The 21,936-nt window shown below is 41.6% G+C and overlaps 3 protein-coding genes across 5 annotated transcripts; 1 reads left to right on the forward strand and 2 right to left on the reverse strand.

Annotated features, from left to right (window-relative positions):
- Nucleotides 1-423: 423 nt before the first annotated feature.
- On the reverse strand, nt 424-5,025 carry laynb (layilin b). Of its 3 annotated transcripts, none has more exons than XM_084418799.1 (7): nt 4,427-5,025; nt 3,575-3,863; nt 3,134-3,291; nt 2,953-3,000; nt 1,793-1,879; nt 1,455-1,572; nt 424-1,346 (listed from the first exon to the last, which is right to left on the reverse strand). In XM_084418799.1, exons 1-7 carry the CDS (start codon nt 4,500-4,502, stop codon nt 1,040-1,042), a joined length of 1,083 nt encoding a protein of 360 aa, XP_084274925.1. In that variant the 5' UTR covers nt 4,503-5,025; the 3' UTR covers nt 424-1,039. The 3 variants fall into 3 exon arrangements, with proteins under 3 accessions (XP_084274925.1, XP_084274926.1, XP_084274927.1); XM_084418800.1 differs by having other exon boundaries at nt 604-1,346; nt 1,455-1,560; nt 4,427-4,710; XM_084418801.1 differs by lacking the exon at nt 1,793-1,879 and having other exon boundaries at nt 604-1,346; nt 4,427-4,710.
- A 5,163-nt stretch (nt 5,026-10,188) lies between these two features.
- LOC311296383 (zona pellucida-like domain-containing protein 1) lies at nt 10,189-14,471 on the forward strand (the record flags this gene model as incomplete). Its single annotated transcript, XM_084418084.1, has 10 exons — nt 10,189-10,282; nt 10,366-10,592; nt 11,160-11,350; nt 11,443-11,515; nt 11,596-11,693; nt 11,778-11,861; nt 12,324-12,495; nt 12,593-12,701; nt 12,822-12,851; nt 12,987-14,471. The coding sequence occupies 10 exons, from the start codon at nt 10,189-10,191 to the stop codon at nt 13,142-13,144; spliced, it is 1,236 nt and encodes a 411-aa protein (XP_084274210.1). The 3' UTR covers nt 13,145-14,471.
- Nucleotides 14,472-18,381: 3,910 nt separating this feature from the next.
- On the reverse strand, nt 18,382-21,936 carry LOC311296384 (uncharacterized protein). The gene is made up of 4 exons (XM_084418085.1): nt 21,747-21,936; nt 21,528-21,610; nt 21,335-21,428; nt 18,382-20,819 (listed from the first exon to the last, which is right to left on the reverse strand). Exons 2-4 carry the CDS (start codon nt 21,574-21,576, stop codon nt 20,033-20,035), a joined length of 930 nt encoding a protein of 309 aa, XP_084274211.1. The 5' UTR covers nt 21,577-21,610; nt 21,747-21,936; the 3' UTR covers nt 18,382-20,032.

Here is a 21,936-nt window from a genome sequence, read left to right on the forward strand (position 1 = left end):
AAAAGCACTACAGACAGCGAACAATTTGTATTGGAAGTTTTTATTTTAAACAACAAATATGTATCAACGCTGCAAGTGATTCAGCCTATCATATGGCGACATCTCCTGGACACATGATGTACTGCAGTACTAATAAAATACTTCACTGCTCCTGCAGCTCTGACGTCGGAGAGTTCAGCAGAATAATAATGCATTTTCAAATAGGGTCATACCTTTTGATCAGTCCATTATTTCGATGTCTTTTGTAGTCATTACGATTTTATAGTGTTTTAGTTAATGAAATATTTTATAATTAAGCATAACTAGAAAAAGTACTCTCCTTTTCCATGCCTGATTTTAAAATTACCTGCTTTTCCATGAGTGTGGAAACAACGTAGAGTAACCCCAAACAGCTATTCTGTTTAAGAAAAAGTCAAAATAATGTAACAGAGTTATTATTATTATTATTATTATAAGGACAGAGACAACATAATCATTTACAATCCAAATACAGCAAATACTCATTTATATTTTTTCTCACAATTTCATACCTACCTAAAGGAAAAATACATAATCAATATGTTACAATTATGTTTTATGCATACAAGTCCTTTAGCTAATTCCTTTAATTCGTTTTTTTTTTTTTTTTTTAACACAATGGAGCTTACAAAGCAACTAGCCTTCAAAAACAAGGGAACAACAGTAGATATCCTTTAGAGAGGCCATTTTCAGAGACAGAGAAGGATGTTTTTGAGATGGGCTGAGAGGTCAGTGTGTTTTGTGGATTTCCAAAAGGGAAGGTCCTGTTCCAGGATACCAGCTTCCACAGAGGAAGCTCTCACAAGCCGATGACACCTTTATGCTTCTTTGTATAGTCAGTTATGGGAATTTGAGCTTCACTGTACTGTACTGCACACCCCTGCCTTAGACCCCACTGGCTTCCCAATCCTTCACACTAGGTCACAGTGTGCACATCAAAGAGCAGGTATTCAGACTGGAGATGAGATCAAACATGGTGCCACACTAGTGGGAGAGAGGTCAGTATATACTGTATAGTGTTTTAGTATCCATATATGTCATTGTCCACCCATCCGGCCTCTCCTGCCGAGGGGCTCCGGCAGGTCTCGTAGATGTCATTAGTGACAAAACCACACCGTGCGGGGCGGCTCGGAACGTTCTCGTAGTCCTCAAACTGACTGTTTGGGGATGTCACGCTAAATGTTTTGTCGATTTCAGAGCTCATGTACTCCAGGTGAGCTCCAGGCTGGTCGAATTTGTTGGTGTGTTCATAACTATTTTGACTTTTTGGAGCTACTGGACGCACCCACTGTCCTGGCACGGCATAGATTTCATTCTGTTCTTTTCTCCTTCAAATACAGTCACAAAGTTTATTATATGGCAGGGTGACAGACAAAATAGTTCATGAAGATAATCAAAGTATGAATTGATGAAAATGTTTGCACTGCATTACACACCTCCTTGACATGACTCTGAAACAGAACACCCCCGACACCACCAATATCAACAGCAGCATCACAGGTAGAATGGCCAGGAGGATGTAGTAAATATTAATCGTGTCATCTGAAATAGAAACTAAGAAAGGCTGTAGTTATTGAATGTTACAAAAATAATATTATATATACAATATTATATTATATAATACAGTTATATATATTAATCAAATATTATAAAATAATCATTTTAAAAAGAAATGATAAATATTATATATATATATATAGAATATAATTATTTTTCCTTAAAAAATTGGGATCATGAATTGTCAGGGTTTTTGCTGTATTTATTGCTGTATTACCAGATGACTCTGAGAGTTCAGTTTTTATCCTGTCATTGTCCACAGTAATGGGTGGGTGCTTTGGCACCAGAGTCAGGTCATCAATACCTAAAAACAAGAATGACAGCGAATGAGGAATAAGCACTTATAATATTTGGTTTTAAAGGGATAGTTCAACCAAAAATGAAAATTCTGTCATAATTTACTCACCCTCAAGTTGTTCCAAACCTGTATGAGTTTCTTTCTGAAGAACGTTGGCATGCAAACAGTTGATCGACCCCAATGACTTCAATATTATGGAAAAAAATACTATATGGAAGTCAATGGGGCTCAACAACTGTTTGGTTACCCATATTTAGCAAAAATGTCTTCTTTTGTTTTCAGCAGAAATAAGAAATGCATACAGATTTGGAACAACTTGAGGCTGAGTAAATGATGACAGAATTTTTGGGTGAACTAAACTTTAAAGATGATGACTGTCCTCTTATGTTTGTGAAAGTATAATTCCACTTCCACCTCTAGAGGTCATCATAAGCATTATTATCCATAGAAAGTTGGAATGTCTTTTTAAAGAAAAAATCATATTCTGTCCTTTTATTGTGTCCACATTTACACACCCTTATGTCGTTTTAAACCTATATAATTTTCTTTCCTCCATAGAGCACCAAAGCATTTTAGCAGAATGTTACGACTCTCTTTTCTTTTTTTCAATCAAAGTGAACGGGTGAGTAAATATATTTTACTATTTTTTATAATAGCATTTATTAATTTTTTGGAATTATTTTTAAATGTATTTTAGTATTATTTTTACTTTTAAGGTTTTGTCATTTTGTTATTTTATTATTTGTATTAATTTTGGTTTTTAAATAAATATTTTTAATTTATTTCATTTAAGTTTTTGTCATTTTAGAACTTCAACTTAAACTTGTTAATCTTATTTAGTTGTTTTAGATTCAGTTGATGACAGCAGCACTGGTAAAATTATGAGAGAATTATTTTTTTTTTTTTTTGAGGAACTATCCCATTAATCTAATTTTATCTGAGATTAAAGGTACTATAAAAATGCTAATATCTCATAGCAATTTAGACACTTATTAACATACTGTATATTATTAATAAGTAAAATATAGTATAAAAAAAAAGTATCAAACACACCAGATAAAACTTATGGATTTGTTTACCTGTATGTGTGGTGATATTTCCTGCTGGAGTGGGGACAGGATGCTTCTCTAAACACATACAGGAGTTTACATTTGAAGTCCTTTTACATAATATGTTTACACCAAAAGATGCTTGACTGATATTTGTTCGCTATTAAACATCTTAATGTGACAGCTAATCTTAACATAAGCAAAAGCTTACCGTCTGAGTACTTGCAGATGAAATTATTCTTGGAATTGCAATTGTAGTCCGTCCACTTGAACAGGTTGCGTTTCTTCTGGACAGCAGAAGACGAGGGCCGGTAGAATAACGCCACACACTGATCAAGGCCACAAGAGGGCTCCGTCACCAGCCAGTTCCTAAACACACCACACATTCACTGAAAATTCTCACATTTTACTTTCACTTAAAGGGATAGTTTACCAAATGTTGAAAATTATGTCATCATTTACTCACTATTATGATTCATAAGACTTAGAATAAAGAATACAAGCAGTGTTATTTTCGTATTATTTAATATTAATATATTTATTATATTGACATGATGAGGAGAAAAAGATGACAGAATCTCTCAAACCAAACATACAGGGGTGAAAAAAATCATCAGAACATTTCAGGATGTTGTTACTGCAAATATCTTACCTAAATGTGGCCTGACTGTAATCCAGCCAGTAATACTGTGCTGAACAATCAACATTATATTGTTGGCTCCTTCGTAGCCCAATCCAGAAGTCTCCATCCAAGGCCCTGAGCTCCTGAACAATCTTCTCCACCAGACGCTGCTCACTCTCGGTCTCAATACTGAGCAGCTCCCCATCATCCTCCCTGCATTTCTCTCTGGCTGCCTCAAAGCTCGCTCTGAGCCTGCTGTCCTGGAAGCTTGTGATCTTATAGCAGGGCTTCTCTATCCCTCTCCGGCATATCCTGTGTTCTGCAAACCACATTACCAAAAACACTGATGAGAGTGTTCAACCTAAAGCACTATTATGGAAACATTGTGGGAACCGTTATAGGAAACTTGGCGCAGGGAATTAAGTGAGCTAAGTGAGGAAGAAACCAGGAGAACTTCCACACACTGTCAGGCGGAAAATCCTCTCAAGCAAAGTCATGTGTGCGACAGCCATCAGCCATGTCCTCTCTGACTAAAAAACAGCTGTGGCCCAAATTTAAAACGTTTCTTATCCGAAAACTGAACACAAACACACCACTTGAACATAAAAAGAAAACTCAGTGAAGCTGTAGTTGAACGTTTTGTTGTATTATCAGAAGTTTATATTCGTTCAAAACGCTTCAGAAATCTTTATTTGAAAACACTGCGGTTCGTTAACCGAAACTATCGTATTATTTGACTGCCAGTGTTGCATATTGTGCACTCGAACTGGACACTAAGGTTTATTTCAACGCATGTAAGAGGCAACAAAAATATAACGAGTCCTATCGTTTGAATATCACTGTGTATGAACCGACATTTTATATAAATAAGCACAAACTCACCACCGAACGCGCTTGATGCGCAGCTGGGATGGAAACAAACTGCCAAAACAGTTCCGATCAGTTTCATGAACTCCATCTCTACATAGTTTCAAAAGGCGTGTGATTGCCTCGACACGACGGTTTCTAGATCCTGATAAAACGTCCCGCTGTCAGACGAAACAAACAAACACAGGCAAAGTTTTCGCTCGACTCAAGAAAGCAGCTCGGGTCTCCGAATGAATGTGCTTGCCAGCAGAAACTGTTGTAGCTGTTTTTGTGCTGACACTCTTTGTGTAAATGTAAACAGTGTTCCGAAGAATCTTTCCACGATATCGTTTCTTGTTTGTTAGCTACTTTTAAAATAAATTAGTGAAATGTAAGTAGGCTACACAATTTGTTTTTAATGTATAAATGATTGAATACTTTTTTTTTTACTGTTTCAATGCTTTAAACTTTTAGTCACCATAACATCAAAATTGACCATTCTTATTTTTGTGCAGTATTGCAGTAGTATAATAAATTATTTATGCACATCATTATTTTATTAATTCAGGTGCCCTCATAATCTTCAATCAAACTAACTTCCCTTCCCTCTTGCAGTGACATCTCATCTCTTCTCTGATGACGTGTTTACTGGCGTGAGGGCGGGACAACCTGTCACTCACATGAGATCACAGCAATAGCAAACCACAACCATCCAATCAATTCCCCATGGACAAAATCAAGTCCCGCCCAGCGCCATATTATTATTTTTCTCGTTCGAGAAGCTGTTTTACACCACAATAGGTAAGGAAAGACTAGCAAATTCCAAACATGCAAACAAAAATGATTGTGCTTTTATATAATGGATAGTACATAGTTTTATTTTTGGGGGGTTAGACCCCAAAATAAAAATATGCAAAATTGTTATTATTATTATTATTTATTTATTTTCTAAATTGTTTTATGTTGTAGTGCTTTTGTATGTTAAATATGTTGCAGGAGATAAGTGATAAGTAACCGTGTTCTTTATCTTTTAGCACAATTTTCTACTTTTCCTGTGTGTATCACTAACACGCATCAATCACTGTAGTTTCTAATTCACATAAAATCAGTTCGGAGACCTGTGCAGAGGGACGAGTGTTGTTTGGCTCACAAGCAAACTGACAGAGGAAGTAAGATGGGTGACTGGTTTGTGCAAGTCAAAGGAGCTCAGTCACTGCTGCTGACCCTGCCAGCTCACAGTCAGACGCACATTATCCCCAGGAATAGGAAGCCAGTCAGGAAAGAAAGCACACAGTTTTTCAACAGGCTGTTTCCTCTTCATCTTTTTTTTTGTTGTTGTTTTTTGTCCTTTTTAATTTCCAGACATTTTCCCCTTGACCTGGCAAAGAAAATACATTCATTATACGGAGCTTAAGTTGGGAAATATAAACTGTAAAACCGATTCTGGTGTTCGTGACAAGAGGCCCAGTTACAACTTGGGTTAAATTCATGGAAGAGGAAAACTCCTAATCATATATGCAGTGAAATCTGGTATTATGAACAGATCCTGCAGATGTCATGAGGTTTTGGAGAAGTAAAGGTGAGGCCATTAGACCAGTGGCATTGCATGTGCAGTTTGTTTGTGCTGATCTCTGGCAGGCTGCCCGGACTCATTGCCCCTCCTCTGTCATGTCTCTTTTATTAGGCTCAAGTCACATCTTTTGAGAACCACTAACCACTGAATGTATGCTTGACATTTGTATTGAGAGCATTCGAAAACAGCATGATTGTGAGTGTGTTATTGCTTTAATTGTTATATTTACATTATTGACTGTTTAAATTATTTACATTGTTATTTATATCTTGTATTGAGTAACTTATATTTTAGTATTGAGTAACTTATATTTTAGACTTAGCCTACATTTTTGCTCCACCACAAACAAAGCCACAGCACAATCCCTGTGCATTGTTCCTGAATGAATGATTTGTAAGTTAATGATGACTAACTCATAAAGACGGAGGCTAAATACGGAATAGCAGAATACTCGCCATTAAAAGATATTGGAGAAATAAGAAGTGCTAGTGCACTATTCCAGTGCCGTAGATAGGGTATACAGGGCCCATGTTGCTGTGGGCCCCCTCGGTTGAAATCATGGGGGCCCTCTAGCTACGACCCTGTGCTATTCTGTGTTTTTGAATGAATTGATTGAATGATTCAATGACTCGTTCATAAAGACTTAGGCTGCTTCTAAAATCGCATACTCTCTTAAGTAGGTACTTAATTTGAATAAGTAATTCACAACCACTAAAAAAGAATGTTATATAGTATGAGTGTGTGTATTGTGAATGTAATCCAGACGTATAGCCTACATTCGCCATGTTGTCATTATCAAGTGACTTACCAGCTCCAGTTACGTTGCTTCACTGCCATTCACAAATCCTCTCCCATGGCCTCATGGGATAGTAAAGTGTCCATCGTATTCATACTTCAGAATCTTGCTGTAAGTAGTAGCTAGTTCATCCGGGTACTTTTTGCTTACTCTTTTCTGAGTACTGTGAATTTTGACATAGGCCTACTTCTTTTTAGGCCTACTAATACTGTTTTTTCGTCTAGTATTTGTAGGGAAGCATTCGATTTCAGATGCAGCCAAAGTAACCAGTGTTGTCGGCACTACATTGGTACTCCGGTAGGCTTAGGCTATATCAGCACACCTGGGCTATCCAAACACTTTGGCAATGAAGCAGCTTTTGCGCATGAAGGTATAGCCTATCTCTCAAAACTAATTTTGCACTGGCTTCTGAGGTAGAATAATGCTTTATTGATCAACAAAAAAATAGAGCTTTGATGATAACTAAGCTAATATTTAATTACTACTATACTAATTTCACGCTAATTACATCAAAAAATGAAGAAAGTTGGTCAGGTTTGCACACAAACTGACCACTAGAGCAAGTTGTTTAGGTATGTTCGACTTGTGTCACCTTGTGTGGATGGCTGTTGCCGTATATTTATTGCACATGCATATAGAATGGACATTAAAGTTTATCTCACTGAATGCAATGCATTTTCTATAACCTGGATGCAGGAAAGCAGTTATTGCAGCAGGCAGATAGGCCTACGCATACTTAACAAGCACAGACTGACTCTTGTAATAACTGAGTTTGAGAAGACACCAGATATACTGCCATTACTTTCAATGTCATCATAGACAGATATAGTTTGAGAATAGATTGAAAGACAAGACAATCTGTTAAGAATTGTTTTGCGATCGGGCGCTAATTTATTATTTGGGTTATACTATTCTGTCTGGTTATTTTGTGCTCAAACCCATTAGCAATAGTAAGATAATATTTTTGATATTAAAGCAGAACGGACCTAACATAACCTATTATTATCTGGTATTCAGACAGCTGTCAATATCATTGCTCATTTACTGGCAAAATATTTATTAAACCTTTGAACCAGCAGGTGGTAGTGTTGTACCAGTATTGTTCTGTTTTTCTGAACCGGCTCCACTGTTCCTTGGGTCGGTTCTGATCTACTTGGGTCTGTTCTTCTCTAATGTGGTCACAATTGTCATCCTTTAAAGGGAATCTTCTTTTTTTTTCTCCAGTAGTAAAATGTCCTATGTGATTAATATCATGATGAAAGAAGCAGAACTCTTAACAACAGTAGGAAACATATTTTCAAGCAATGTGATTGTCTTATAGGGCTTTAGGCCGTTAATCATGAATGAGTCATAAATCATGATTTGACAACAGAGTTGGTCTTTCCTCACTGTATGTGAATTCCCAGTATATATTTTTACAGAATCGAACAGGGATGTTAAATAAGAATCAAATAACCACTATTTTGTTCCCCACAAAATATGATTCAATTACAATATTATACTAGTATTGCTGGCACCTGACAAATCGTTTTGTTTGGTTCGCTTTCTGTTCTTCCTCTATTTTAAAAATGGAGAATTGTGTGGCTAAAATGTGTATACTGTAGTTACAGGAGCAGAATGTGAAGTTGTGGAAAATTCTTATTTCTAGAGATGTAAATGTATGAATTATGAATAAAGAATCAAATCAAAATAACCTCACTGTGCAGGTGGTTTGACTTCTTGAACAAGTATCATTCTCTTACTATGCATTTGACCTCCTCTCTGAATCAGATAGTAACCACTGCAGTCATATGAATTAATCTTACTGTGAATAAAATTGAAGAACACAGGGATTTAGATTGCTATCACCGTTAAGTTGTTTTGTCCAGTGGAGAAGAACTGAAAATCATCAAGGTGTGACACATTGAAGCATAATATGTGAAATATATTCTCTGACCAAGGGGCTTTTTGGCAAAAACAAGTGTACCTGCTTCATTCAAAGTTCTTTGTCAGATATCACCATCACTCAGTCAAAACGACCCTTTAGCCTTTAGCAGGGGTGTCTTGAGCTAGTCTAGAGATAGCTGCTCTTAGAATACAATAGATGATGCTTGCATGCGAGCCAGACGAACAAAAGCTATTTTTGGCGTCCTGTGTTTCATACCTTGTGGCAAATTATCACATTTCTCATATTAATAATGTTCTATTCCCTGCAGGAGATGATGCAACATTTCATGTTTCAAAATGATTCATACATAATAGACTCTTAATTTATTTTATAAAGCTTTGAGATTCAATACTGTGACAGAAAAATATGTTCCCAGATGGATAAATTAATACAAATTATTTTGAATAAATCGTTAAAAAGTATTTTAAATAAAATGCAAGAATACAGAACTGTTTTTACTGCTGGTTCACACAGACAACAACACATTTCAAAGTTTGAAGATATGGTTTTACATGTTCATTTACAACAATATAGCAATAGCATCAGTCTCACAACAACCCTGTAATAATTTGTATACGTTGTTTCAAATCTTTTACTCCTGAAGCCGACTAATCAACCAACACTATTTAAAATTAATATATTGGCCAGCAGGATTTCATTTTTAGATTGTGTGCTATTAAAGACTTTATTTCATTAAAAGAAAATATCAGTGAACAGATTAACTGAATGCATTTCATATTATGACAGATGTCAATATCCTTTCCAGCTTATACATAATACATCATAAAACCAATTATAATTGCATCAGTACAGTGGGTATCATTTTAAAAATATAAAAATTAAAAAGTAAGATACTTTGTTGTCATTGAAGTACAACAACATTTAGAATGGCAGCTCTCAGAAGCAAGAAACATTTACTCATAAAATATTGCATGCAGGCTGAACATTAACATATTAAATTACATAAAAGCCCCTGATGGCATATTTCACATTATAGGCCTATAAAAAATGCATTTGATTGTAAAATTATATAAATATAAACCTATTAACATCTACATGGTCATTATCACAGTTTTATTAGGATTCATTTATATGGACTTATTGGATATGTGTCAAATCCCACTGTCATTGTTCACCATGCCAGAGGATTGATGTTATAATCTGTGAAGGTACTGTACGGTAATGTAGTAGGAGGGATGAGACACTCCCTGCACCTATTGAATCACGCCTGGGGTCTAACCCTATATAAGAAGCATCATCTCATCACCTTTTTCAGATAGTGTCCATTCAACTCCCTGGGAGTTAAACAGGTATGCTGTACTGTTTCTTTACACTGATATCGACTGCTTTTTTCCCTAAATTACTATAAAAATACAATTCATTCTAAATAATTACCTTCACTGTTATTGTAACTGTTACAGAAGTTAAGGTTGTGATGTTGGATGACTTGACTTTTAAATAGGTGACTTTTGGTCATGTTCTGCCTTTGCTCTACAGCAGGAATGATGCTGTGCCTCTGCTTATGTGCACTGGCTCTCGTCCTACAGCCCATTCACTCGGCCTATAACTGCTCCTCGGTGTATAACAGGGTTCCAGGTGAGTCTGAGACCTTTCAGATTTTGCGACAGTCCTCCATTCTCTGCAGTTTGCTTGACACTAAGACCTCCCTTTTTGTTTAGATAACAATGATCTGGTGGTACACTGTGGCACCAGTGTGATCACTCTGGAGGTAAACCTGTGCACCGCTGAGTGGGCAGGCTTTGACCCCAATGGCCTGGCTCTGAACGGGGAGCGCAATAACGACCAGTGCAAGGGCACCATTGACACCACTGTGGACCCACCTGTCATCCGCTACCTGCTGGCAGTCAACCACAGCCAGGAGAACCCATGTAGACAGTCTTTGCAGGTGCGACGAAAAAAAAAAGAGATTTGTTATCTTTCTCTATGTTTAAGTTTGAAAACATGTTTCTCCTCCTTTTTTTAATCACAGTTGTGGGGTGGCAAATACAAACCAAAACATAATAAAAGATACATACATACAAATAATTTTTTCAAAAATAGTATAAAAAAAAAAAAAAAGAGAGATTTTTTTGGAGAAAATATATTTTTAAACCATTTTTATGATTTTTTTTGTGATTTAATATGTATTACAAATACAAAAAAGTACAATATTTTTAGATGTATAGCATTTTTGTGTAGTATTTTATTGAAAAGGTCAAATGTGATACATTATATTATAATTATATATATTTTTTTAAATGAACAAAAGCTGAATACATACTTTACTAATTATAAGAAAAAAATTGTATAATGTAAAAAATTATCAGAATTTGTTTTAAAATATATTATATTTATAAAAAAGTTAAGCATAAAAAGGTATTTTTAAAATTATAAAAATGTGTAAAATAGTTTTAGATATACAGTATATATACTGTATATAGCCTATATTTAATTTCCCCTTGTGCATTTCTAGATTGTGGATGAGAAGCCCAGCTCCTCTGGTCCATTCAGCATGTTCTCCAGCATTCAGGCCGTCATTATCACAGGATACATTGATACGCCCAGCTCGGCAGAGGGCATCATCAGTTACTCCACAGACCTCTACTATCACTTCTCTTGCCGTTATCCACTGGAATACCTCATCAACAACACTCAGATCGTAGCGTGAGCATTAAGACGTTCACCCTCCACTGCATACTTCACCAACTGCAGTGACAACAAGAGGATTGACTAGATTTATATTTGTTTTCATGCAGGTCATCAGTGTCAGTGGCCACTAGTGACAACAATGGAACTTTCATTGACACTCTCAGCATGGGTGTCTTCAATGTAAGTGTAGATTTGTGTTAAAATTCCTTTCTTTGAATGCAAAATATGCCACATATGCCAGATATTTTCGATTATGTCAGAACACAGATTATACCACCCCTTTGGTGGTTCCGCCTACTGGACTAGATCTGCGCACTAAAGTCTATGTTGAAGTAAAGGCTGCCAATCTCACTGGAAAGTAAGAACACTGCAGTTTCACTGAATAGCATGTTTCTCAATGGTTTTATTGAGGAATGAAAAATTATTTTCTGCCTTTCTTTAGTTTTCATCTGTTGTTGGACCACTGTTTTGCAACCCCATCTCCCTATAATCACACCTACAACAAACAGCACAACTTTTTCACAGGGTGAGTTACTCCTGATTAAGAATTCATGGTAACACTTTACAATACGGTTCCATTTGTTAACATCAGTTAACTACTTTAGTTAAAGTTATAGTGGAGGATCTTTCCCAAATTTTAGATAAGACCCGCCCTCTCCACTTTTTGAATAAGTTTGATTGATTCACCCGAATGATTGACAATTAGGAGGACCAATAGTATAGGTGATCCACCCGGAAGTAAAAAATCCTCCATTATACCTTTAAAGTCAGCATGAAACGGAAGTTGCTATCATCTTTTCTTCCCAATTGTGACATATATCCTAATGAAATGGTTTCTCAAACAATAAAAAATGTAGGGCGGGACTTGATTGAACTGATTGGATCGTTGGTTGTTGTTTGCTATTGCTGTGATGTCATGTGAGTGACAGGTTGTCCCATCCTCACGCCAGTGCAACTACATCAATGTCTCTCTATTGTTTCATCACAGATGCGTTGTAGAGAATCGGACAGCGGTGCTTTATAATGGGTTTTCCAAGTTTTCGCGATTTTCATTTGAAGCCTTCCGCTTCGTGGAGCACCGCAATCAAGAAAAGTCTTCTATATACCTGCACTGTATACTGCGACTTTGCGAGCCAATGAAGTGCCAAGAATTACTTAATGTAGGAGTCTTTTACTGTTCGAATAGAATGCATTAAATAGAGTACCACTACTGGCAATGTCAGCCAATTGACATGTCACTTTATTTTACTTATGCAGTCTTGCAACACTAATAGAACACGACGGCGAAGGGCCCAAGAACCTTACGGATCACAAGCCCAAGAATCTGCCACGGTGTCTGTGGGTCCTCTGTACACCACAGCCCTGAGTGAGTCAGTCACGTTCACACATAAATCCAGAATGAGACCGATCGGAGACCCAGCTTGTTGTCAAACACGCTCAATTCCAAATGAGAGCCATGCCTAACTGTTTCTTTTTGATCCTGTAGAGAATGATGTTCCCACTGCATCGGCCTACGGTATGAGACTCTTTTTGAAAACTTTATTTCAATCAAAATATTGCACTTTGATGTGCCTGAAATTCAGATGAAAGTACTTAAAAATGAATAAAACCTAGACAGTAACAGCACAGCTTGTTTTCTCTTGTGAATCAGGAGGCAGTGAGCCATTGAACAGGGACAATATGAACGTGGCTGGAGTGGTGGTGGGGGTCATTTTTGCCACCGGCGGTGCTGTGTTGATGGTTATGGCTGGATGGTTTGTGCTGAAGAAGTTTTTCTGGGCCGGTGGTCTGCCTCGGGCTTTCCACTAAGAGATCCATCAACTCGCCATCTGTTTTGCGTTGAATGAAGCTTAATTTGATATGCCCGATAAGACGTCTGATCACATCACGGCATCTGCACAAACCAGCAAAGAACCACTTTGCATAATGCCTATTTAGCATATTTGAATCTATTTAGACAGCACGGTGTAGACCAGTCACCATGCGCTTGGAAGAAAATGCTAATGCTTAATTGTTTCATGTAAATGCAAATACTGCATTGTTTCATGTGTGTTAGATGTTCATTACCTGAGTTATACTGTAGGTATTATTGAGAGGAACAAACTGTGGATGTAATCGTTTTGTAATATTTTGATCAAACTTTGCTTCTTATACACATTGCTTGTATATTAGCCCAGGGGTTTTCAAACTTTTTGAAGGACCCTCTTCCTAAAAAATAAAGGCAGCTATTTTGTCATGTATAAAGACCTGTTTATATTGAGTGAAAAAAAAAAAAATTAAACAATGTTGTTTTCTGAATTAAATAATTGGCTTTTAAATTGAATATTAAAAGTAAATCAATTCTTTTTCTACCTACCTATATTTAGATGCATGAAATTAATAACAATAAATATTTTCAATTAAATTCTGATGTATTTGCAAAGCTTTTTAATATTTTGTGTTAAAAATTATTTTAGTTAGTTAAACATATTTGATACACAAGTTAACTTTGACAGCCATAAAAAAAAATTAAATAGATTTCTTTTAGTTTCTTTGTGTATAATTCCTCACATTTTCTACAGAACCCTTTGCGGTCCCGAACCACAGTTTGAAAACCCCTGTATTAGCCAATGACTTGCTACTTCTCTATAATTTAATATGATATAACAATTGTCTAGATGTGATGTATTTAGAAAGGAATAACTGTATTAATATACTGTAGTTGAGGCAATAATCAATGAACAACATTCATTTCAAATTTGTACAAATTTTTTTATTTACATGCTTTTGTCTGTTTATGAAACAGTATATCCACACACTACACAACATATCCTTAGTATCACTTCAATGGATTGCGCAGTACATAATATAAGGTTCTTTTTGAAAACTGTACAAACAACAATATTGTAATACAAAAGTTACAAGTCACAATGTACAATCCACACATAGGAGCTGTTATTTACATTACAGTTGTATTTCTGATAGGACTGGAGGTGTGTTTAATTGAGAGTGTGTACAATGTCTTGTAATAGGGCTGTGAGTCTAGTGGAGAAATCCTCCTGTATGGACGTCTCTGGTTACTCACGTAACCTTAGTTCCCTGAGAGGAGGGAACGAGACATTACGTATGGGGAAATCCATTTTCCTCGAATTATGAAGTCTGATTTGAATAACTCTTTTGCTTGCAAATAGCCAATGGCGACCCCGCCCTCACCTGATTGGCTGACAGCTCCCAATATAGGTGACGGTGGGCGCCAAAACCCTCAGAATCTTAGCTGAACGAGAGTAAGGAGACTGAAGTCTTTTCCACACGGCAGGTTACGTAATGTCTCGTTCCCTCCTCTCAGGGAACTAAGGTTACGTGAGTAACCAGAGACGTTCCCTTATCGAGTCGGTCTCTCGACATTACGTATGGGGAGCAATAAAACCCCCGCCGTGTGGGAAAAACCCGGCCCAGCTCGCAACGAGCTCATGTAGGGCACAAGCACTAATCCCTACCTCACCACAGCTCAGGTTCAGGCACCGGACCTGGTTGAACACCTATTGGCACAGAGCCAAGTCGGCGCCCGCACCAACGTAGCCCCGTTCACCTAATTAAGCAACGCTGAACTGAAGTGAATGGGGGATTGCAGCAATATGATTGGTGCTTAGGAATACACTGCCGGCTTATGAATGCGGGCATTATAAGGGGACACATAGATATAGTGAACATAATGCAGCTATTGCTAATGACTCGCACTGCCTACACGACCTGGTCGAAACCATGACTAGAGCGCGCGCCAGACGGGGCGTGTCTGTAGTCTAGTCCAATGACAACTCAGCTCCCTCTCCCTGCACTGACAGTACATGTGGTGCGAACGAAGGAATATCCAAGTTATAAAATCTCGCAAACGTGTTGCGAGAGGACCAGCCTGCTGCGAAACAAATGTCCTGAATAGACATACCCTTCGCCCATGCCCACGATGACGCCAAACTCCTCGTGGAGTGGGCGTGCACCCCTATAGGGCAAGCGGTTCCCCGGGAAGCATAAGCCAGTCGCACAGCCTCCACTATCCAGTGTGCTAGCCTCTGTTTCGACAGCGCGCCGCCTTTCTTGGCACCCGCGTAGCAGACGAAGAGCTGCTCTGAAGTTCGAAAATGGCTAGTTCTGTTCACATAAGCACGCAGGGCACGCACGGGGCACAAGGCGCACTTCTGAGACACTGAATCACTGTCCTCATCGGGGCAAAAAGCTCGAATTGTAACCACCTGCGCTCTGAACGGCGTTGAGAGCACCTTAGGCGAATAGCCGCGCTTGGGTAAAAGTCTGACCATGCAATCGTCCGGTCCAAACTGCATACACGCGCTGTTTACTGACAGGGCATGCAAGTCCCCCACCCGTTTCCCGCAAGCTAGCGCGAGCAGTAGCGCCGTCTTGAATGAGAGCACTTTAATGTCGCTAGACTCAGCAGGTTCAAAAGGTGGGTCGGACAGTGCACTAAGTACTAACGACAGGTCCCAGACCGGCATCTGACGCAGGCGGGGGGGATTAAGCCGCCTAGCTCCCCGGAGAAAACTTGTTATCAAAGGGTGTTTCCCCACTGAATGGCCATCCAGCACATCACGGAAAACGGCAATAGCGGCCACGTAGACTTTCAGTGTAGATGGCGCGCTACCAACATCCAGACGTTCCTGTAGGAAGGACAGAATAACGGGAATGTCGCAATTCCTGGGGTCCTCCTTCTTGTCAACACACCAGTTAGCAAACACTTTCCACTTCAGGGCGTATAAGCGCCTCGTTGAGGGGGCTCTAGCCTCTGCTATTGTCTGCAGCACTCGCTGTGATACTCCGCGCTGACCTGCCACACATGCAGGTCCCATAGCTCCGGGTTGGGGTGCCATATGGTGCCCTTCGCCTGAGATAGGAGGTCCCTTCTCGGTGGTATCCGCCACGGGGGAAACCGCGACATGTTCACCAACTCCGGGAACCACGGCTGGTTGGGCCATTTGGGCGCCACCAAAATCAACGTGCATCTCTCCTCTCTGATCTTTTGCAGCACCAGCGGCATTAACTTGATCGGAGGGAAAGCATACTTCCGTCCCTTCGGCCAGTGGCTCGACAGTGCGTCTCCCTCTAGAGGGGCTGTTGCCAATGCAAAGTACAACGGGCAGTGAGCATTCTCCTGCGATGCAAAGAGGTCGATCTCCGCTTTGCCAAACAGATTCCAGATCATGTTTATCGTCTGCGGGTGAAGCCTCCACTCCCCGTGCACAATGCCATTCCTGGACAGCATGTCCGCGCCGCAATTCAAACTGCCCGGCACGTGCACTGCTCGAATCGACAGGAGTACTCTGTCCGTCCATAATAGCAGCCGTCTCGCTAGCCCCTGCAGGGATCGCGAACGTAAACCTCCCTGGCGATTGATGTACGCCACCACCGCCGTGCTGTCCGTTCTGATAAGAACATGACGGTCTTTCACAAACGGGAGGAAACCCCGCAGCGCTAGATGAACCGCTTCCATCTCCAAGCAGTTTATATGCCAGCGCGTCTGGTCCCCTGTCCACGTACCGAATGCCGGTCTGCCATCGCAGAGGGCTCCCCAGCCTGACAGTGACGCATCCGTAGTGACCACTACGCGTCTGACCACTCTGCCCAAAGCAGCACCCTGCTCGAACATGGTCGAATCGAACCAAGGCGCTAGAGTCTCCAGACATGAACGCGTTATAATAAGGCGTTCCGTTCCCGCTCTCCACGCCCGCGGCTGCACTCGGTTCTGTAACCAGTGTTGAAGCGGTCTCATGTGCAACAAGCCCAGTCTGCAAACGGAGGCTGCAGCTGCCATCAGACCGAGTAGCCTCTGAAACGTTTTTAAGGGGATGGCTCTGCCTTGAACGAATAGGGCTAATGTATTGTGAATCGACTGGACCCTCGACTCTGACAGCTTCGCGATCATAGCGCGCGAGTCCAGCACCATACCGAGGAATGTGATAGACTGGCACGGTTGAAGCGCGCTCTTCTGCATGTTCACAGACAGTCCCAAACCTGCCAGGTGGGCGAGGAGTCTGTGTTTGTGTTCCTCGAGAACACACTCCGACCGCGCGATGACTAACCAGTCGTCGAGATAGTTCAGAATGCGCATTCCACTGAGCTTCAGGGGAGCAAGCGCTGTATTCATGCACATTGTAAATACACGGGGGGCGAGCGCCAGCCCGAACGGCAACACTTTGAACTGGTATGCCACACCTTCGAATGCAAAACGGAGGAAGCGCCTGTGATGCGGGGCTATCTGAATGTGGAAGTATGCGTCCTTCAGATCCACTGCAATGAAGTAATCGTCGGGCTGAATGTGCGCGAGGATCTGCTTCACAGTTATCATTTTGAACGCGCGTTTCGCGAGCGCTTTGTTCAGTAATCTCAGATCTAAGATGGGGCGCATCCCTCCGTCCTTCTTCGGCACTAGAAAATAACGGCTGTAGAAACCGGAATTTCTCTGCTCTTCGGGTACTATCTCTACTGCTTGTTTGGCCAAGAGAGAAGAGATTTCTGCCCGAAGTAGCGGGGCGCTCTGTTCTGACACCTCTGTCATAATCACACCGCCGAAGCGGGGTGGTCTGCGAGCGAATTGGAGTATATAGCCGCGTTTTATTGTGTTTAACACCCAATCTGATGCCGTCGGGAGCGTCGACCACGCGCTCAGGTGGCTCGATAAGGGGGGCTTTAACGCATGCTGCGGCGGGGGCTGAGCGCCAGCCACCGGGGAAGCATTGACCGCTACATGAATGACAGGTGACTCGTCCGCGGCGTTTCGCACGGGGACATAAATAGCCACCTCCTCGGGTTTCCCCGAGCTTCCGCTCTGCGAAACGTCCCCCGGGGGAGAGGTTTCGCTTATGACGCGGGTAATAGTGTAGGGAGGAAGAAAGCTCTTTTGCTGAGACATGTAATGCACTTTGTTTATTGAAACAGAACACAGCGGTTTCAAAATCAAAACATTCACGCCGAACTCTGGGCGGGAACACGCCCTCTTTGCAGCGGGTCCGACGAACACGTCCCGCGCTCTCTTCCCCCCGACACGCACATCAGGAACGCTGCTCTTTCTTGCCCGCCGGGCGCCCTTGGCTGCTAGAGGCCGGCTTCGCACCAAAGCGGGGCTTCCTGAACTGCCTCTGGCGGAAGGGAGGCTCCGGCTCGCGACGCTCTGCCGCACTCGGGGACGCGCGCCTGGTGTGTCCCGCCGAGCGCTGCGCTGATGAAGACCTGGACCTCGCTGCGGGGGGGGGGGCTTGAGACCGTTTCGGCAGGAGATGAGGCATCATCTTAGATTGTTTGACGGTCTCGGCGTACTTGTCAGATAGTGACTCCACCGCAACACCGAAAAGACCCGTAGGGCTCACCGGCGCGTCCAGGAACTGCCTTTTATCAGCATCGCGCATCCCTGACAGCGTCAGCCACAGATGGCGATGCAGGGCCACAAGACTGCCCATATTGCGGCCGATTCCCTGGGCGATCTTTTTAGACGCCGCCAGAGCGAGATCCGCCGCCGTGCGCAGTTTCCTGAGCAACTCCGGGTCCGGGCTTCCCTCATCCAGGGACCCTAGGAGTCTTGTTTGGTAAACCTGTAGGATTGCCATCGTGTGGAGGGCAGATGCTGCATGTCCAGCTGAAGTGTATGCTTTCTCGGCGATGTGTGCAGTAGCTCGACATGGCCTAGAAGGCAATTGGGCGGTCTTCCAGCCGGGAGAAGACGCCAGATGGGCCGCGATGGCATCCTCGACAGGAGGCAATCGCGCGTACCCCAATTTCTCCGCCCCTTCTACTGTCGTGAGCAGCTGGGTACCTTGTGCATGGGCTCGGGCTGAGAAAGGGGAGCGCCATGACCTGGTGAGCTCCTCGTGGACCTCCGCGAAAAAGGGCGCAGGTCTCCGCGGGCTTTCAGCCTGACGGCCCGCGCCGAGGAAGGAACCGTCCATCCATCTCTTAGACGGTAGCTCCTTGGGAGCTGTCCACTCCAGCTCCATATCCGCCACAGCCTCCGTGAGAATGGCCATAAGCTCTGCATCCAAGGAGGCGGGGGCGCCTTCAGACGGGGACTCGGACCACGCTCCCGGGTCGGAGGCACTGGTAGACATGGCGTCGTCACTGTCGTATCCAAACGAGATCATTTCCCGCGCTTCTTCAGGAGGGCGGTAACTGGCCTCAGAGTAAGTCAAGGGCTCTGCCACGTGAGGATGGCGTGGGTGTTGGGCCGACGCCAGCGCCTCGACAGAATCCACAGGTGGAGTTCTCTGCCGTCTCCCGGTCCGCGGCTCGAGGGCGGCAGACTGGGGAGAGGCAGGAGATGCAAGACCGTCGTTACGTGTAACGGCCAGCCTTGCACGAAGGATCTTAATGGGAAACTCCTCACAGGCAGGACATCCCGATCCTCCAAATGCCGCCTCTGCGTGGGCCCGACCCAGGCACTGCACACACTCCTCGTGTGCGTCTGGGAATTCGATGGGTCCACCACACATGCGGCAAAGAGACATGATGATATAATCCACCGGAACGCGAGAGGGGATAACTCCTTACTATATTCCGCTCTAATGCGTACATCAACGGTGAAACCAGACTCGAGTGAAGAAAAAAGATTCTGAGGGTTTTGGCGCCCACCGTCACCTATATTGGGAGCTGTCAGCCAATCAGGTGAGGGCGGGGTCGCCATTGGCTATTTGCAAGCAAAAGAGTTATTCAAATCAGACTTCATAATTCGAGGAAAATGGATTTCCCCATACGTAATGTCGAGAGACCGACTCGATAAGGGAACTCTATGTTTGTCTGATGGAAACCAGATGACTCACCATTGCTCTGGTTTTCTTGGAGAGCGATCATCTGTAGGTCTAAGTTAGAAATAAACTGTTGATTCCGAGCTGAGGAATTCTGGCAGAACTGATCCACTTTTGAAGCCATCGCATCCCTTGGAGGCTGTGCTGAGGCAAGATGGCCTGTCAAAGCTATCTTCAGCGCTGCCACCTTCCCTTGTACCTCTAAACTGAAGGTACACAATTCCTGTCCCAGCCTGGCAGTGACTTCCTCCCAAAGTTCCTTTCCACTGCTGTCTCTTTCCTCCTCTACCGCCTCAAATGCTTTTGTTTTAAAGTCCTCAAAGGCTGCTGTCCTTTTCTGGTGGCTTTCATCCAGAGCTTGTGTGATCCTCTGCACTGCTTCCTGGTAGAGAGTGGCTTCCTCTGGGTTCAGTTCCTGGAGGTTCAGATTGAGTTTCTCACAGAGTTCCTGAGTATTCGACTGGAGGGCGGTCTGGAGCTGCTTGGTGAAGGGGGCCAGGAACTCCTTGACATTGGCCATGGTTTGTTTTGGGTGGCTGGGGTAAGGAGAGAGCCTCTCCCTCAACTCCACAAGCTCCTGCTTTAGACGAGCCCTCAGCCGCTCAGACTCCATACTCAGCTTGCGTCTCAGTTCAGCTGCCATAGGGCTGTAAGAGTCCTGGGAGTAAAGGTCACTGCTCACCACATGATTCTTCCACATACCACTGCAAAACAAGATCAGGGGTCAATGACTTACAAGAGCCTCCCATGATAAAGAACTCTATGTATTCATGTTGATAAAAAAAAAAAAAACATATTCAAGAAAAACTCTGTGGTATAACCATCAAGTAAAAAATAAATAATATTTTCCTTACATCTTAAAAACATATGAGAGTACACATCTTCATAATTACTTTCAAAAATGTTTTTTAAAAATGTTTCAATGTAAAAAGCATTTTTATATAATAATTCATAAATATCATTATTACGTTTTTGGTGAGTCTGTTACATGACATAAAAAACTATATTTTCTATGAAATAAAAATGTTATTAAGGCTTTTAACATTTTTAGACCAGGCTTTTTGACTATATGTCCCTGCCCCAAACAAAAAAAAAAAATCATTTTTAATATCTGAAATAAAATGAATTTTTCATGGAAGAATTGTGTTCAAGGCATGGCATATGAATTCTGTTTTTAATAAATGAAAGTAAACAAAATATCTTATGAGAGTAAACTTACTTTGAGTCTTTGCCAACATTTTTCTTGTCAGTGGCCTGATTGTCTCTCTGTAAACTAAATGCTTCTCGACTGAGCTCATCGTTGAGTGGAAATGCTGAAAAGGGGGATAGTTGCATTAGATCAATGTAATAAAACATAAAAATAACCACTTTAGATTAAATTGAATTTGATAGAAATTGGAGAGGCAACAAACCTGTTGTGGTAGCAAAGGCCAAAGCCAATGTAACAAACTGCAGATTCATTTTTCTTTTCTTTTTTACTGATGAAGGTTATTCTCTGTTTGAAAAAGAAAAAAGAAGATTTATGCAATCAGATACATTTATGTAAATGTTATTGGCTATCAATATATTAAACAGGACAACTCAAACACCATTAGGTAATTAATCTATGCAAGTGCACATCTGGCCCTTACCTGTTGGAGACAAAAAATGAGAAATTCTTCCACTGAGTCCACATTTAAAGCCGTTCCTTATCAGAGGTTGTCGTGCTTTTCACCTGTGTCAACACAAACCACGTGGAGGGTCAGTTTGATAACGATGGGCGTCAGGAACCTGAAGTATTTTGCTGATCGCCTCTTCAAAGCTATACTCTTTTCCAACAAC

Source organism: Rutilus rutilus (genome assembly GCF_951802725.1).
Source record: "Rutilus rutilus genome assembly, chromosome: 9".
Taxonomy (NCBI): Eukaryota; Metazoa; Chordata; class Actinopteri; order Cypriniformes; family Leuciscidae; genus Rutilus; species Rutilus rutilus.